The sequence below is a fragment of the Agelaius tricolor genome, unplaced genomic scaffold (genome assembly GCF_023055355.1).
Source record: "Agelaius tricolor isolate 1412-34295 unplaced genomic scaffold, bAgeTri1.0.p SCAF_7, whole genome shotgun sequence".
Lineage (NCBI taxonomy): Eukaryota > Metazoa > Chordata > Aves > Passeriformes > Icteridae > Agelaius > Agelaius tricolor.
The window spans coordinates 3,398,310-3,416,503 of NW_027269267.1; the positions used below are offsets into that span (position 1 = coordinate 3,398,310).

At 44.2% G+C, this 18,194-nt stretch overlaps 1 protein-coding gene across 1 annotated transcript; it reads left to right on the forward strand.

Moving 5' to 3' along the window:
- Window positions 1-1,219: 1,219 nt before the first annotated feature.
- On the forward strand, window positions 1,220-15,806 carry ETS2 (ETS proto-oncogene 2, transcription factor). The gene is made up of 10 exons (XM_071430143.1): window positions 1,220-1,635; window positions 4,718-4,789; window positions 7,446-7,566; window positions 9,108-9,227; window positions 9,676-9,876; window positions 10,485-10,568; window positions 11,228-11,470; window positions 11,775-12,038; window positions 12,687-12,805; window positions 14,276-15,806. Exons 2-10 carry the CDS (start codon window positions 4,718-4,720, stop codon window positions 14,489-14,491), a joined length of 1,440 nt encoding a protein of 479 aa, XP_071286244.1. The 5' UTR covers window positions 1,220-1,635; the 3' UTR covers window positions 14,492-15,806.
- Window positions 15,807-18,194: the final 2,388 nt, after the last annotated feature.

Sequence of the window (18,194 nt, forward strand, 5' to 3'; positions counted from 1 at the left end):
TAGAGGATCAGCTGAAATCTGGTGAGGAGCTGCAAAATAGCAGTTAGTGGGTTCTTATTATAAGAAAAGTTACAACCCTAGGACACAAGTGTTAATTTGAAATGGGACTTTAAATAAAGCAATGTGCAACAGCAAGCTTGATTCTAAGTGCAGTCTGGATCCCTGGTGTTCACTGCAAATCCAGGGAAGTCAAGGGGGAAGCAAGAGGAAAGGGTGGCTCCAAAGGTCAGCCAGCTGGGAGGGGCACATGGGTCCCTGGTCTGAAGGCACACAAAGTGTTTAGTATCATAAAATAAATAAATAATATCATAAATAAATAATACCACAAACGAATCATTTGTAGGTGATTTGGCAAGAGAATCAGGCACGTTAGGTGGCTCCAAACTAAGAAAAGCCACCCAGACCTGCTTGTCCACAAAACCAGGGGGAACTCACTTGGACGAAATAAATTCAGCAGAAAGTAACTTTACATTTTGGTGTCACTGAGCTCCTTGCAACTTTCCAAGGGCCACCAATTTTTATTTTTTTTCTTCCCAAGGTGTGAGGAACGCCAACTCTGTTTCACAGGCTGCAGCGTCAGGCTCTGCGATTCGCAGGCTGCGGCTTTGCCGCGCCGCATCCCGTTTTATATTAAGAACTCCCCAAAATAATTGCGGAAGGTGCGACATGACATAATCCCTGAAGTTCCACAGCACCGAGTGTCGCAGTTTGCTGAGGAAAATCATAGAATCAGGGTGGAAAAGATCTCTTGAGAGCATCGAGTCCAACTTTTGACAGTGCACTAAACCATGGCACCGAGTGCTGAACACTTCTAGGGATGGTGACTCCACCATCTAATGCCTTAATCAGCCTTTCTGTGAAGAAATTCATTCTTCAAGAAATTCATTCTTCAAGAAATAGTCCAAATAGACCATTTCCATTTGTAATTTTAGGGGTTAACCCTCCTAATCTCACCCACCCCGACCAGAGGCATTAATTAAAAAACAAGCATGGAAAACGTCCAGCATGAATTATCTCACGTATAACCGGGCAGGGGAGAGGAAACAAAATTTTAAAAAAACAACATCCGTCTGTCAGAACGACATAAAACACCTTTTTCCCCCTACTTTTCCTCCCCGAGCCGCTCTTGGCATCCCGGCGCTGGCGGAGCGCGGCTGTGCCGGTACCAGCGACGACAACAAGCGGAGGGGCCGGGCTTGAGGGAGGCGGGTCCGGCCGCCTCCCCCCGCCCGCTGAAGAGCGCCTGCGAGGGCGGTCGGGCGGCACAGCGCGGAGCGGAGCCGGGAGGCAGCGGAACCAGCGCGGAACCAGCGCGGAACCAGCGCAGCATCACCGCGGGCCGCCCGCACCCGCGGCCCGGCCGGCAGCGCCCACGCACCGCGGGCACCCGCCTGCCTTGCCCGCCGCATCCCGCCCCTTCTGTGCCCCCCTGCTTTGGCCGGGACTCTCCGCCGGGATCAGCGTTGCTGCTGCTGTTTCTGCTGCTGCTGCTGTTGTTGTTGTTGGCCGGCGCGGCCGCATCGAGGATATTTTGGCTCGCCCAGAGGCAGCGGCGCCTCGATCCCTTGGACGCCGCGTGTGGGGCTGGGGCCGCCGCCGGGGAGGGAGCGCAGGAGCGCCGGCATCGGGGGCCAGGTGAGGCGGGGGGACGGAGGGGGGAAAAGGAAAAAGGGTTCATGGGGGCTCCGGGAGCTCTCGTTGCTGGTGCTCCCGACCCGTGGGCGCCGCGGGTTCTCCCCGGGGATGGCGATCACAGCCCCGGACCCCCCGATCGGCCTCCCCCGGGGCCGTGAGGGGTTGAGGGGAGCGGCCACGGGGCTCATCCCCCGGGGGATGCCGCGGCCCCGGCAGGAAGGGGTTAATGGGCAGCGCGCTCTGGATTTGGTTAGGAGTTTAAAGGGACTTTAAAAAAAAAAAAAAAAAAAGAGAAAACCGAAACGTTGGGCTGTGTGATCTGCCCACCGAAGTTTTTTATACGTGGGCGAAGCGTGTGTCATGTGTGTGAGGAGCCGGGCTGGCTCCCGGCGGAGCTCGGGGGCTGTACGGGGCACGCCGTTCTCTCCTACACTCTTCTTAAGAAGGCTGTTTTTTCCCCTGAAAGAATTGCCATTGAAAAGAAAAGCAACAACCAGCATCATATCCCCCAGCCCGCTATCCCCCCTAAAAAAACTCCCAAAAAAATCAAGGAGGAAAAACACTGGAGGGACACCAGAGCCACCAGCGCGCTTCCCTTGTCCATGTGGATGCTGCCCAGCTGTGGGCAGGCACCTGGCTGCTGCTGAAAGGACGGCGATCAGAATTCAGGAGTATTAGTTAATAAGTGCCTGATCCTGTTGACCCTGTTCTGGTTCACCCACTCAGCTATGCGGGGGTGTTGAGGAAGGTGTCCTGCCAGTTAAACCAATTATAGCTGGCAAGTCGCAGTCATCAGCATTAGTGGAGGAGTTGGAGGTGAGGCCCAGTCACACCGTGTCGGGCCGTAGTGGCTTTTCTGAACTTAAAAAAAAAACCCAGCAGCTTTCTAAGTCCAGCAGAAAGGCAGGTTTAACCCTCTGTGCCAATCCACGTTGCCTTTCCAGCTCTGTTTGTCTGTAAAGGGTTTCGTATCTCAGGGCTGGAAATTTGTGCTGCAGATGGGGAGAGAGCTGATGTGGGATGCGCAGAGGGTCTAGAAATTCCTCTGCTTGAGATATTCGGCTGGAGTGTTGCAGAACATGCTGAGGATCTCCATGTGTTTTTCAGCCAGAGCTCAGGGTCTCATTTTTCCAAAGCTTTCCTTCAGAACAAACCCAGCGTGGAGAAAAACGGGCTTGGGTTAATGAGCAATGCCGTGTAATCAACACTTGGTATAAACCTTTTGTCTTAGGGCCCTAAACGTCTCTAAAGAAACAAACAAACAAAAAAAGACAGGAAGGAGAGAATCCTTTTTAGTGGATGGGGAAGTGCCTAACAGGATTTGTGGAGAGGTCAGAATTGCACACGAGTGCCAGGAATCTTATTTGTACTCCTAACCAGGGATCGGACATCAACTTACAGAATATACATAGAATATTTCCTCAAATACTCAAATCCCCAAGCCAGGGATCAGACATCAACTTACAGAATATACATAGAATATTTCCTCAAATACTCAAATCCCCAAGCCAGTTATCCCTGGCCACCAGAGCAGAATGCAAAGGCAAAACAAAGGGTGTTGGAAATTGCTATATACTTTTTAAAAAGCCCAGCCAAATGCAAGGATAAACAGTTGTTTAAAGTGTGGCAAATTTAATGAACAGATTAGGATGCTTGCTGAGTGAGACTCACGCTGGGTGAAATTCTTTGCTGCTCAATGAGATGTGTAATTTAGATCAAATATTTGTACGTGCTGTTTGAGGTGAAAAACATCATTCAGTAGATTGCACTTTTTGAGTAACATTAATGAATATTCTTTTCAGTGTCAGTTGATTTATTTTGTTTCAATTAGAAGGCCCAGTCAAGTTGAAATAGGCCTTTCATGTTAAGGACTCTTGCTATTTTTTTTCTATATTTTTTTTTTTTTTTTAGTTTTATTTTTAAGTGATCAGCTATTTAAAAGGATGAAAGGGCTCCTTGTCTGTGGCTGTTGCATGTTTTTATTTTCCTCTCTGTTTATATGGATGGCTTTTGAATGTGTTGCCATTTTCAACAAGCTGGGCTTATTTTGTTAAGATCCTAATTTACGATTTTTTTCTGAATTTGAAAGTGATTTTTTTTTCCTTGTGTTAACATGGTGAGTGATAGATTTGGCTTGTAGTAAGTGACCACATTTTTGTGGAAATCTTGATAGTGTCCTCTGTGATTTAAATACAAGTGCATGTTTTCAGGCAGTTGCTGTGGAGCAAGGGAATTCACCCAATGCTGTGAAAAAAAGGGAAGGAAAATTAAGAGTGTAGCTTGATAAGGTATCATTCACTGGTACCTGAATTGCAGCATCATGATAAACCTAAACAATGGCCATAAAACTGGCTTTATTCCTTATGTTTGATCTTTCCCATTGGATATGAATCTTATCACTCTTCTCCTTAAGTGATATATAGGAGAAAAGTCACACAGGCCTCACACAACTCTGTTCCTGGTAATGAAGGCAATATGATAAAGGTTTCACTTCTGTGGCATGAACATATTGATAGTGGTCCCATTATCAGCTCTCTAAAAAGGGTATTTTACTGCATAATCCCCTTTTCAATTGAAACTTAAGCCCTCTAAAGCTTTATAAATGCTTTAATCCTGTGTTTAGAAAATGTACAAGGTAATGTGGTTTGGAGTAAAGGAATCAAGGCAGGAGGTTGGGGACCCTGGGAATTGGCTTCTCTGATTATTTATAAAGGGGTGAAGGTGTATCACAGTGTCACTCCTCTTCCTCTGAAAGCCAAAGTCTGAAGTGATACATGGCCTGTGAGAGGGCACAAAAATAACACAAAACTGATCACCTCAGATAATGGGTGAAAAGTTGGAGCATAGCCCAGAGAGACAGGTACTCAGGGAGCAAGGGGGTTTCTGTGGGCTTTGCAGACAAACACAAATTCTGTGAAAGCTCTCCCAGCTGAAAAACAAGGTGGGAGCTGCCATGTGTGCTTGGGATGTTGGAAAAGCTTTCCCTGCATCTCACTGCCAGAGCTGGATCTGGTAACATCTGGTAACATCTGCTTCCTCCTCCTTTGGCTGTGCATTTAATGGGACCCCTCTCCTTTTTCAGATGAGTGACTTTGGGCTCAGGAACATGGACCAAGTGGCTCCTGTGTCCAACATGTACAGAGGAATGCTCAAGGTGAGTGCCCTGGAGCTGTCAGCTCCCAAGCCCAGCTGGGGCAGCTCCCAGCCAGTGCTCCTGTTGTGTTCCTGCAGTGCTAGAACGGGAACTGGACAAGCCAAGTGAGCACAGGTTTCATTGCTCCCCCCTAATCTTCTGCCAGAGTATTCCCACTGAGTTCCACAGAGATGTGAAAAGAAGGACTGAGATAGGAAGGTGCAAATCTTGAACCCTCAACCTTCTCCCCCAGCAAGGCTCCCTCTCTCCATTCCCTAAATTTAAAAGAGGTAGCAAGAACTGAGCTCAGATTTGCTGGTGTTGGTGCAACTTCTGCCAAAATAAAGGTTAAAGGATGGACAGCAGGAGATCTTTAATTTGATGAGACTGGCAGAGGCCTGTCCTGATAGGACTGGTCAGGTTTGGTACCTTCCTGAGCCCTGTTTGGATTAAAAGTAGCTTGTTCACTTCCAACTGTTATTAATGGAAGCCAAATACATTGTAATAACTCCAAAAATCATTAAATTTATTTGATCTTTAGGCACACTGTGCCTGTTACCTTGTTTTTGAAAGGAATTTACAAACTGAGGTCAGCAGACTATAAAGGTTCAGTCTGGAAGGGCTTTCCCCCTCCCCAAGTTGATTTTTACACAGCATTGATCAATGTAAAGGTTAGGGAGACCCTTTCTGCTCTCAGTGGCTTTGAGGAATGGCCATGGTTTGAAGAATCAGTGAGGCTCTGGGATGTTCACTGCTCTGATGCTTTATGTCCCCTCTTAACCTTTGTTTTTCTCCACAAAAAAATCCAAGAGATCCCCAACTTATCATCTGTGTGCTCTTAACACAGTGGTTACCCTAAGCAGTTTTTCAGTGTTCAGTTTTCATAGAATTAAGTCAGAGATTTGTGTTCTGCTCTGCTGTGGCTGTTCACATTCCATTTTATTTCGTTCTGCAACAATTACATGTATTGAAAAGCCAAACAAAGTAGTTGTGAAACTGATAGGATGAGCAGAATTCATCCTGCATTGTGTTTTTCCTCTTTTACTACTATTAAATGAAGAACATGCTTGCACATTAATTTTCTCCCTTTTGAAATATGAAACCAGCACGGTATGGATTTTACTCATTCACATGCCACAGCATTTTTTCCAGTGACTCAGGAGAAGGGTCATTTACACAAAATGCAGGAGTTTCCAGATTGTGTTGAAAGAACTTGCCCTTTCTTTTAGGTACTAGAGATGAGTCAGAGCTTTTATCTAGTAATGTATAAAGAATCTTTTACCAGCAGATTTGGTAGATGTTATTAACTTGTTTTATTCAGACATGAGCCTTTCCAAGGGCTGCCTTTGACTTAGGGAGTACCTGAAACAGAGCTCCACAATTTGTCCCTGCTGGCCAGGAGATTTTTATGTGAGAAGTTAGGGAATGAGAGGGAAAATTAATCCTAATTTGCTGTTCCAGGAACATAGTTTAGGTTGCATTTTGCATTGCACGTGAATACTGCTCTGAAAAATCCTTGCCTTGTCCTCAGCTAAATCCACTCCTTTGGCACAAGCTGGCAAATCAGCGTTTGCCCAAACCAAATAAACATTTGCAAGTTGCCTTTGTCTCCAGCTCCTTGAAGGGCAGGAGCTGCCATGGGCCAGCTGCAGCTTTCCAGAGCAATGTTCTATCCTCAGGTGCCTTGAAAAAAATCTCAGTGGCGACTTTTATCCATCTTTGCCTCATGATGTTGCAGATAGGGTTTCCCTGTGACTAACAAGCAAGTTTCATAAGTTGTTTTTGAAGTTATTTCCTCCTCTGCTCACATTCCTTCTGCCCCCCAAAGACTAAAGTGGTTGAGGGGAATTTAGTAATTTCATACCAATATTTCTGGCATACACAGTTGGCTCAAGTCGAGTTTGAAAGGAGTTAGGTTTTCAAAATGTAACAATATTTCTTGAATGTCAGTATGCCAGTAAAACCCACTTTTATCTGGAACATTTTTATCAGTCTTGTTTATCCTTTGCTATAAAATGAAAGCAGAAGTGTTTCACTGAGCATCTGAGCACTTAAAAGACTTCAAAATGTGGTTGCTGGCAAATCCAGTAAGGCAGAAGTGTAAAAGTTGCTGCAACATCCTTCCTCAAGTCCTGTAAAGCTGGCTGTGTAGCTCCAATTGATGTGGTTCAGATGAGTTTTATCCTTTAGAAGAAAAAAACCAAATTCCTAAATCTACTGTAGGTTTTGCACTGGCAGTTTTCCCATAATTTCCTGATCTGCCATCAAATCCTCATCGAGTGGATAATCAATTTAAAAGATTAAGGAAATGAAGATTTCTTTAAAATGTACCTGGAAATAAATATGTATTTATACACACATGTGCATTGTCTATTGTTAAAAGCCTCAATTACAGGAAATAAACCTAAGAATATCTTGATTTGGCTGTACTGTAAGCTGCAGAACACCCCCCACCTCGAGGGCCCTTATCAGTGGGTTTTGTTCTCAGTGGGTTTTATTCACGTAGCAGAAGCTGTGCCCTCATTGTGGGTACATTTCAGAGCTGGCTCATTCAAGGTAGTGGTTGTGCATGATCTCCAAATCGAGGAAACCAAAGCCAGACACTTCCTAGCAGAGGAGTTCACAGCTCTCCAGCAAAATGCTGACGTGGTTCTGTGTTTATTCTGTTCCTCTGCAGCGTCAGCCAGCGTTTGACACCTTTGACAGCTCCAACTCGCTTTTTGCTGGATATTTTTGCTCACTCAGTGAAGACCAAACGCTTCAGGAAGTGCCAACAGGATTTGACTCCACTTCTTATGGTAAATCTTCACTTTGCTCCTCAGTCCACTTGGTAGAGCAGAAATTTTTGGGGTCTAACTAACATTTCCTGGGTGGTTTAATACACAGACTTCTGTGTACGTGCTTGGTTTTGTTCATGTGAGTTTCTTTGTGGATAGTTTTGTTTTCTATACTGAAAAGAAATAGGAGCTGGGATGCAGTAGCCTAATAGACTGATTTTTCATGGAAGAAACCATAGTAGGAGTTTAGGCAGAGCTAAGAGTTTAAAAATCTTTAAAAAGAGGGTTTTAATGTATTTAAACTTGCAACATCTCAACCATAATTAAAGTGCAAATATTCTGAAGGCTTTTCCATTCTCTGGTGTTAAATCCCAGTATGTTTTATTCCATACTTTAAAAAATAAGGTAGGGATGCTTTAAGATTTTTTTTTAATTATTTGTGTGTGTGTAGGTCAGTATCCCCCCAGGAGTGCCTTACATATCCTTGCCAAAAATCCCTGACAAAATGTAGATATTTTACCTGATGCTGCTTTTATCTCCCCTTAGGGAAAGGAAAAAAAAACTCAAGCCCTCAAACCCAGAAAACCACAGGTCCTTTGTTCTAGTGTGATTCTAATCAGTCACCTGCTCTGGTCAGCAAAGCAAGTGCTTGCAGATGTTAGGAAGGGTGTGGTAGAAGCAGAAGTTAAGCACAAGTGCAGCCTGTAGATAGTCTGGGAGAGCAAGAAGAGCTGCACAGCTCTGAACTGACTTGGAATCTGCCAGGAGTAACTGGGACAGTGGAAGGTGTCCCTGCCCATGGCAGGGGTGGCACTGGATGGCTATAAGGTCCCTTCCAACCCAAACCATTCTGTGATAAAATGAGGCATCTTCTGGTAAAAATTGACCAATAAGAAGAGCTGAGTGGGAGCTGAATTTATCCCTAAAATAGGATCTTCTTGTAAATTTGAAAGTCAGAGAAGTAGATCAGTGGTTTTTACTGATATATAATGGTGCCAGCTTTGTGGTTGGATGCATTCTTCACCCCCAGCTTGTTACCAGTCACACTTGTTTGGTCCAGATGATGGAATAATCCATTGCACCATGTGCCTGGGTGATGAGATGTGATAAGGTCTGAAATGCAGTGTTGAGTAGTGCAAGCTGGCTCTTCACAACCCTGCTGTCAGTTACTTAGCTCTCAAATTAAATAAAGATTGTCTGGAGTTGCAAAGAAGTCTCAGGGCAAATTATAGGTGGTAAAATAGGAATAAGCAGTCTCATTTCCCTTAAAAAATAATCAAGTTTTCCTGCAACAAAGGCACTTTATGTAACTACTGAGAGTAAATAAAGATCTATGCATGGAAAGCTGCAAAGCTCTAATTAGTGATGCAATCTTATCAAATGAGTAACACAGAGATTTTAGAGCATGGTGATCTCTTTTAAAACACCAACTTTTTAGCACCTTTTTGGTGGTGGTTTTTTTTTTTTTTAATTCTTCAAATAGTAAAAGCCCATCAGTCCTTTCAGTGCCCTGAAGTTAATGTGTCTTCTTCCTCCCCTCCACCCCTTTTCTTTTCTTGCAGAGTCGAACAACTGTGAATTGCCTCTGTTAACCCCGTGCAGCAAGGCTGTGATGAGTCAGGCCCTGAAAGATACTTTCAGTGGTTTCACAAAGGAACAGTGTCGGCTGGGTATCCCAAATAGTAAGTGTTTGCTATTTATAAGCTCTTTTTTTTTTTTCCCTTTTAATGCTAAGGAGGAGGCTGAATAGCTGCTCTTTGAAAAGGAAAGAATGATGTCAGTAGGAAATACAAGAATGGATCCTATGTGAATCTGGCACAGCTTGCCTTGGAGAGGCCAGACTTGCTGGTGTTAAAAATGGGTGCATGGAGAGCTCATGCTTTGGCAGCAGGAGAGAGTCAAGCAAGCTGAGGGCATCTCTGGTTGCAAGTGAATGCAGAAAGAAAAGAGAGGACTGGGTTGTTTGGTTTTTTTTATAAATTCAAGAATACATTCATTCTGAATTCATTCTGGACTCAATAACTTGGCTAAATAATTTTAGGGTTTTTTTTAATTCACTGTTTTCTAAGGAAGATTATTTGACAAGGGCCAGGAGTTATCTCTAAATGTTGGACCCTTCCTGTCTTGCAGATCCCTGGCTGTGGACTGAACAACAAGTTTGCCAGTGGCTTTCATGGGCTACCAATGAGTTCAGCTTGGCAAATGTGAATTTCCATCAGTTTCTTATGAGTGGCCAAGACTTGTGCAACCTGGGCAAGGAGCGTTTCCTGGAACTGGCACCTGACTATGTGGGTGATATTCTGTGGGAACACCTGGAACAGATGATAAAAGGTAGTTAGAGAGCCAGAAAAAGCTTTTGGTTTAGGGCTCTCCTAACAGAAACAGAAATGGGACTCGATTTCAACACTGGTTTCACTATGAAGGGTTTTATTGCATATGAAAACTCAAAATGAACTTTAAAACTTGCTTAATAACAGCATTATCAGCACTGTCAGTACATCCCTGGTATGCCAAGCACAGATGCAGATGGCTGCAGACATTCTGTGTGCAGGCTGAGTACATCTGTGGGCAGGTTTTCTTTGGGAAGATGATTGGAATAAGTGAGATTGGAGTACAACCACTGTAAATACCCCATAAATAAGACAGTTAACCCCATAAATACAAGGTTAACCAACAGTTGGACCTTAAAGAACATTGCAATTGTTGTTTTTAAGTTTAATGGAAAAATTCAATTGGTAATGATGGTTTTAAAGGCTGTTGGAAGTTGGTTGGGGTTTTTTGATTTCTGTCATGAGAGAGAATGCAGTACAAATAGAGTGTGCCACTAAAATTTTTGTGAATGTACCAAAATACTCCCAAGAGTCAGGAGCTTTCCATGGCATACAGGTTGGATCTTTAAAACTATAAACTCAAATTTTCTCCTTTTCTCCTCTCCCCAGACAGCCAAGAGAAAACACAGGATCAGTACGTGGAGAACTCTCACCTCACCTCAGTTCCTCACTGGGTCAATAATAATTCCTTAAGTAAGTATTTTTAAAAATTCATATTTTTGCATCTCTCAGTTTATTCTGAGCATGTCACAGATTCAGGGTAGAAACAAAAAGCATCAGAATAGTTACTGTGCTTGAGGAGAACATTTGACTTCGGCTCCTCCAGCCTTCTTTCCTTGTATTGTTCAATTGTCACCTAATTTATATCGGAAATCGTTTGAAGAGCAAAGGCTTTGGGAAAATGAAATTTCCTCTTGCTATGCCAAGCCCTCCATCTGTGGAGCACAATAACCACTCCCATCTCTAGCAAACAGGCAAAAACTGAGAAGCATCAAGAATTCTGTTCAGGCCTTTTTAAAGGCTCTGGGAGTGTGCTAGAGCTGTTGGGAGTGTGTGGGATGCAGTGCTGGCTCCCTCAGATTGTTTGATTGATGGTGTGTTTTATTCTGCCACAGTCAGGCTTCAGCTCAGCCTGATTACACCACTTAATGGGGGAGAGCCTTGCTCAAAACCACTTAAAACTTCCCCAATTTTTTTTCTTAGTAGTTTCCTTGAAGAATGAACAATGGGCATTTGTGGCTGGCAAGTTAGAGAGGGGGATTTGCAGAATCTGATTTGGCGTATTTAGTGTATTAGTTTGTTTAAGCGTCTCCAGGGGAAAAATCATCTAATTCTTTGGTTTCTTTTTTCAGCTGTTAACGTAGATCAGAATTCCTATGGAATGCAGATGCCTGGATACCCTAAACCCCTCAGTTATCCCAAACCCAGTCTCCTGACTGACGTCTGTCAGACTTCCACGGCACCGAATCTCCTCAACCCAGAACAAGACTTCCCATTGTTCCCTAAAACCCAAGCAGATGCTGTTGGTGTGAACTACTGTGCAGTAAACCAAGATTTCCCAAGGAACAATCTCAATTTGCTGATGGATAACTCTGGTGAGTCATTATCTGCATGATAACCACGGGGGCCAAGGCCATGATCTGAATGCCTCTTCCTCCTTTGCATGATTTATATGGATAGGCTGGATTGAGGGAAAGAAACCATCAACACTGTCTTTTATTTATTTTTATTTTTCTATATTTATATATATATATATATATATATATAGTTTTATTTTTATAGATATTTTTATTTTGTATATTTATATATTTATATATATTTATATATTTTTTTATATATTATATATTTTATATTTATTCTTATATTTGTATTTTATTTATTTTGTTTTATGTGATGAAGGCAAGCTGAGAGAGCACGAATCCAGTGACAGTGGTGCTGAGAGCTATGAGAGCTCAGATTCCATGCTGCAGTCCTGGAACAGCCAGTCCTCCCTGGTGGATTTGCAGCGTGTGCCATCCTATGAGAGCTTTGAGGATGACTGCAGCCAGTCCCTGTGCCTGAGCAAACCTACCATGTCCTTCAAAGACTACATTCAAGAGAGGAGTGATCCTGTGGAGCAAGGGAAACCAGTTATACCAGCAGCCATCCTGGCTGGCTTTACTGGTGAGTGGTGAGGCAAAATGGTCACTCCTATTTTTAATGTAACATCAGTGTTCCCTCCAAGTGTGTGCCATGGGAGGTACAGACCACTAGTCACAAATAATGTTGATTTTTAATGTTACTAAACAAAGTCTCGGGGATTATCCACCCAAAGCAAGAACAGGCAGGCATGTCAGATCAAGTAAAAATCAAATGGACTTTTTGATCTGTTTGAAAAAGAGGGGAGCTTGGACAAAATCTCCCAGATTTGGAAATTCCCACAGGTGTTGTTAAGGCCTTGTTGCTGTAGTCCTTGCTGAAATTGGTTTTTTCCTGTAGGATCTTTGCCAAGCCAAAGCCTTCAGGACAAGCCCTGGAGCTCAAAATGCAGCTGTTTGGGAGGTGGGAGTGAGGGTTAAAGGATCCATATGAGAGGGAAAGCCAGAACTTTGTCAAATCCTTTGTTTCCATGAAAAACATGACTTCATTTTCCCATGGGTAGTAGCAGGTTTGTGCTATAGAGTAAAACCTTAGGTTTCTTTCTGATCTATAAAAAAGATAAATCAGATTAATTACCAGGTCTATGATACAAGTCTGGTCACATACATTGCTTGTGGTTAGAGCTGGCAGAGGTATTAATTTGTGGTTTTTCTGTCTCCTCTTTCCCAACAGGCAGTGGACCTATCCAGCTGTGGCAATTCCTTCTGGAGTTACTGACTGACAAGTCCTGTCAGTCATTCATTAGCTGGACAGGAGATGGATGGGAATTTAAACTTGCTGACCCAGATGAGGTATGTGGCTAATTGGGGTGAAAACAAAGATATTGGGGTCTGATCTGACCTCTGTGGGCCCAGTCTTGGATATAATGTGTATTTAGCTGCACATCAAAGATGGTAGTGCTGCTTTTGAAGTATTTTGGGAACTTCATTCATTAAAAGTGATGCATTTTCATGTTCTGATACTGTTTGCAGTAGGAAAATTATTGTATTAAGAGATGGCATAAAAAGTCCAGTGAAACTTTTAGATTTAAAAAAAAAAAAAGAAAAAAGAGGGGAGAGGAATCATGAACTCCAAGGGACTTCATAGCATTGAACTTCTAGTAAAGAGTTGTTCCCTGCTGCCTGATAGCTAATCAGTGGTAAAACAGTGGTTTTTTGAGAGAGCAGATTGTGTCAGAGCTCCAGGAGTGTTTGGGCAAAACTCTCAGGCACAGGATGGGATTGCTGGGGTGTCAGTGCAGGGACAGGAGCTGGGTTTGGATCCCTGGGGGTCCCTTCCAGCTCAGGGTGTTCTCTGATTCCTGGGCTCGTCCTGTGCAGGGTCAGGAGCTGCACTGGTGGTGGAGTCACTGGGGTGTTTAAGGATTAAAGACTGAATGTGGCACTCAGTGCCATGGTCTGGATACCAAGGTGGTGGTGGGTCATAGCTTGGGCTTGATCTCAAAGGTCTTTCCCAGCCTGGTTGGTTCTGTGACTCCTCTCAGCTCAGGATATTCTGTGTTTCTCGGGGTGGTCCAGTGCAGGGCCAGGGATTAGACTCTGGTCCCTGTGGGACACTGCCAGCTTGGGATATTCTGTGATTTCTGCCTAAACCTGACCTCCTTTAACATGTTTTGGCCCGTCCCCTACAAACTGGTGTCTGTCACAGTGAGGGTGGCTGTGACAAACCTCTCTGGTTCTCTGACTTCAGGGCGAGGCTGGCAAAAATGAGAAGGAGCAGGTTCAATGGGGTTGCCCAAAAGGAAATTTATTGTAAAGGGTGAAAACAACAAATGTGGAGCACAGAATGAGGGGCAGGATCCCCAGACCTGAGATAAAGGGGAAGCAACAATATATACAGTTGGGGTAGAACATTCTAGAACAATAACCATAGAGGGGAAACAAGGGGAGCACAAATCTGGACAAAATCCAATAGGGGAGTGGAACATGGACAACTTAGCATAACAACACCAAAGGCTTATGGGGGAACTCTCAAGCTCACCCTAAGTTAAACAAATGATTCCCAGGGCTTGAAACTCAAGCCTGGGTGTTTTGGAGAAAAATCTGCCTGACTCTGGGCCAACTTCCACTTTGTTGTCAGCCACCTTCTCCTGGAGCTGCTCTTGAGGTCTCCTGTGGGATCCGTCACCAACTCCTCTCTTGCGAGGCTGGGCCACCCAAAACAAATAAAACGCTCTGACTGAGAAAGGGTTTTCTTTAATCAGCCACTAAGAAGAAGAAGAAAAGATGAACAAATTTTCAATGAGTTTTTCTTTCTGGCAGGTGGCACGGCGCTGGGGGAGGAGGAAGAACAAGCCCAAGATGAACTACGAGAAGCTGAGCCGGGGCCTGCGCTACTACTACGACAAGAACATCATCCACAAGACGTCGGGCAAGCGCTACGTGTACCGCTTCGTGTGCGACCTGCACAACCTGCTGGGCTATGCCCCCGAGGAGCTGCACGCCATGCTGGGCGTGCAGCCCGACACCGAGGACTGATCCCCGAGCCTGGCAGTGGATCTGGAGTCACCAGCGGTGGGGACAATGGCCGGGAGCCACGGCAGCCAGGCCCGCCGCGCTCGGGGAGGCAGAGCGGGAGCTTCATCCATTGTGGGAGGGGAGCGGCCGGTGGGGCTCTGGGGAGTGGGCACAGCCCTGGATGCTCCTGGGGGCAGCGTTTCAGCTGCCTGCCCTGCCCCACGCGGCGCTTTGACACTGCCCTGGAAGGATGGGTTGGCTGTGGAACCAAAGGTTGGCTGTGAGAAACCCAGCGGAGCTCTGGCTGGGATGTTTTTGAAACACCGCCGTCCTCATGCAGTTTATTTAAAAACAAACACAAACTAATTTATTTGAAATGAGCAGTAAGGAGAACCGGTATAAGTTTTGTTTTAAAGCACGTTTTGTTATTGTTATTATTATTGTTACTACTCCAGAAATTTGCTGCATAGGTACATAAACACTCTCGTGTGCAAAACCAGATGTAGCAACTGTTAACAGAAAAAAACCCCACCCTTTCAAAAGAAGGGAAGGAAAATCATACCATTTCAATATTCAGTTTGTATATATTCTGTGATTCCTTTGGAAACTCTGATGTTCCTATTTAACAGATACTGTATAGTGTAAATTAAACTAATTGTATGTGTGCTTTGAAATAGGATGAATGTAAACTTATCAAATGTGGGGAGGGGAGGGGGGTTCATGTTTGTCTAGGATATACAACCTTCTGCAAATATTTAATTGGCCTGAGAGACAGCAGAAGTTCTATGCTCAGTGTGCATGCATTGGGGGGGGCAGGGAGGGAGGTCAGGCTCAGGATTTTGCCAGGACTGAAGCTGGCAATTCTTTGTGCATTTTGGCATTTTTACAGGAAACTAATGTTGTATTCTGGGACATAAAAGGGCCTGTTTGTGGTTTCTTCTGTAACTGAAAAATAAAAATATTAATATGGGTAAAATTACCTTTTTTTCTTTATAAATGGCATATGTTTTTCAACTTCTATGCATGTACTTTTAAAAAAAATTTATATACAAGCCTTATTTTTTCAGTTCACTTGTCTCTTCCTGCAGTTTATTCTGTATGATTAAAATATGAATTCTATTTTTGGAAATAACTGTGACTCCTTTTCAAAGATCAGGAGGGTTTTATGTAGCAGCTATTTTTACTGCAAAAAAAAAAAAAGAAAAAAAATCACTGGAAAAACGTACTTTGTAAGAAAGCTTTATTTTTTATCTGAGCTTGATGTACAGTTAAATGTGTTGTACAGTGTGAGAGGTTTAAAAATATGACTCTTCATTAAAACCTCTTGAAAAGAAAATTTTGTGTGTGCTTTTTGATCTGGAAAGTTTCAGAGACCCTTCTTTGTTTGTTGGTTGGTTCAATCCTTGTCCACCCTTCACCACCCTCAACAACTGCAGGATGAAAAAACTAACCCAAAAAGAAAATAACCAGCCAGGCTTGGGGCTTATTGGAGAAAATACTGCAAGAATGTGGAGGCTGGTCTGGAGCTGAGCTGGATGGATGCAACCACTCTCTCTGGATAGAAATTGAAGTTAACACCTTTGTGTTGTGCCTCTGAAAGAAAACTGGCAGCTCTGTGGTGTGAAGGAGGTGGGGGAAGATATGGAAAAACACAGGTGGGAAGACAACTTTAGCTTGAACTGTTCCTATCCTGTGCAGAGGAACCCTGCTGTCTGCATCATCCTCTTCTTCATCCCTCCACCTTCCAGACAAGAAACATTGCCACACTTTTAAAAAGTGAAAAATAAGGATATTAAATAATGCTGGCCCTAAGCCTCTTGATCTTTCTACCAAACTGTGTCTTGCTGTTGCTTTTGGTGTAGTCACCCTGTGAAAAACCATGGGCTTGGGGTTTTTTTGGGAATGTGCCTTTCTAAATGGGAGGAGTTGAGAGGGTAGGCCCCTGGTCAGCCCTAAACAGCTGCAAACTTGGTTTTCCTTGTCCTTCAGCCTCAGTTTTCCTTGTCCCTGCAAAAAGGAAATAAAAAAAAAGAATAAAGGAATTAAAAAAAGAATAAAAGGAAAATAATCATAGAATGGTTTGGGTTGGAAGGGACCTTAAAGATCATCCCCTTCCAGCCCCTTGCTGTGGACAGGGGTAGTGCCACATGTGGTCCTGATCCTGAGGGAATTATTTATTTTGTGGGAAAATAAAGTATGGGCTGTCAGGGTGAATGTGAGATTTATTTTTTTCCCCTTTCTCACACCACGGCTGCAGAGCACTAATTGTCTTCTCAACCTGGTCAAGTCCCATTTGCAGCCTTTTTTTTCCTCTGAACATGGAATTATTTCTTTATTTAGACTGAAACCATGGTTGTCTCTTGCGTGGGTGATTGTTGAAGACCCCAAATTAGAGGCTAAAGGAAAGTTGTTTATTTTCCTCCCCCAATAGAAAAAAGAAATTTCATGGTAGTAGAAGCATCCTGGTCCATGCAACCCACACTAGGGTGTTTGGCAGAAGCAAAAATGTTCCAGCAAAAACATTGGAAGGGGCTGCCCAGGGGGGTGGTGGGGTCCCCATCCCTGGAGGTGGCACTCAGTGCTCTGGGCTGGGGACAAGGTGGCCATGGGGCACAGCTGGGACTCGATGATTTTGGAGATCTTTTCCAACCTCAGTGATTCTGTGTGATCCATCCCATGAAAACCTGCTCTGCTGCACTGGACTGGGTCCACACAGGGGTTCAAGCTGTAGCCCAGGGTGACCCAGCAGACAATCATTAAAGGATATTTTGTCCCAGCTCACACAGAAAGCCCTGCTCTGTGTTCTCAGCCACCCAGCATCAAAGAGGCTGTTGAAAGCAGTCTGGCTGAATTCTTCACTTCTTCAGGACATGCCTCCCTGTGCTCCCAGCTGCCAGCTTTCCTCATGAGACTGCAATCAAAATAAAGTCCTGCAGTTGGCACCTACCCATGGCTGGCATATCACCTCTAATAACAGAGTTTGACTTCAAAGCCTTTGCTTTTTTTTTTTTTTTTAATTAAAAACAAAACAGAAAAAAAAAAAAGAGAAAAAAGTAGAATTCCATCCCAAGTAAAACACCACCTGTGGATTGGGAAATCTCTGAGCTACAAATGCTCAGTGTCCAGGGGACTTTTCTGGGAAACATCTGTCAGCTGCTCCTCATTCTCACACTCACCCTAGGTCTGAGCTGTGTGCCACAGCAGGTACAGGTGAGGAGTGAGGATTGGGCAGATGATGGATCCCTTATCCCAGTGCTTTATCCTTTCTCTGGAGGCAGGAGGATTGAGCAAACCTGGCCACTCCCTGCTGGTGGCTCCCCAAGTGAGCCCCCATCCCCTCACAGTGCTCTGCCTCTTGGAAGGGACACCCTGCCTGTTTCTTTTCCTTTCTAACTTTGGGATTTCTCACCTTGGCCAGCCTAAAAGGAAGGAGCCCCTTGGCCACTCTCTGCTGATTTGTCCTCAAGCACTGGAGGCCAGCACCTCACCCAGGCTCTGAGGTGAGGGCACACCAGTGTTGTGCTCTGCAGAAAAACAAAGCTGTTTTAGCTGTACCCTGATGCTATTTTACCTTTTTGGCAGTGCCTGCACCCTGAGCTGATGATTTCAGAGAGTTGTCAGCAATCCATTTCCTGGTAGCTACCATTTCCAAGTTTAGCATCACATACACTCAGCTTAGGTTATTTTTCCTTGGGTGGATTTCTTTAAACCAACCTACACTGAT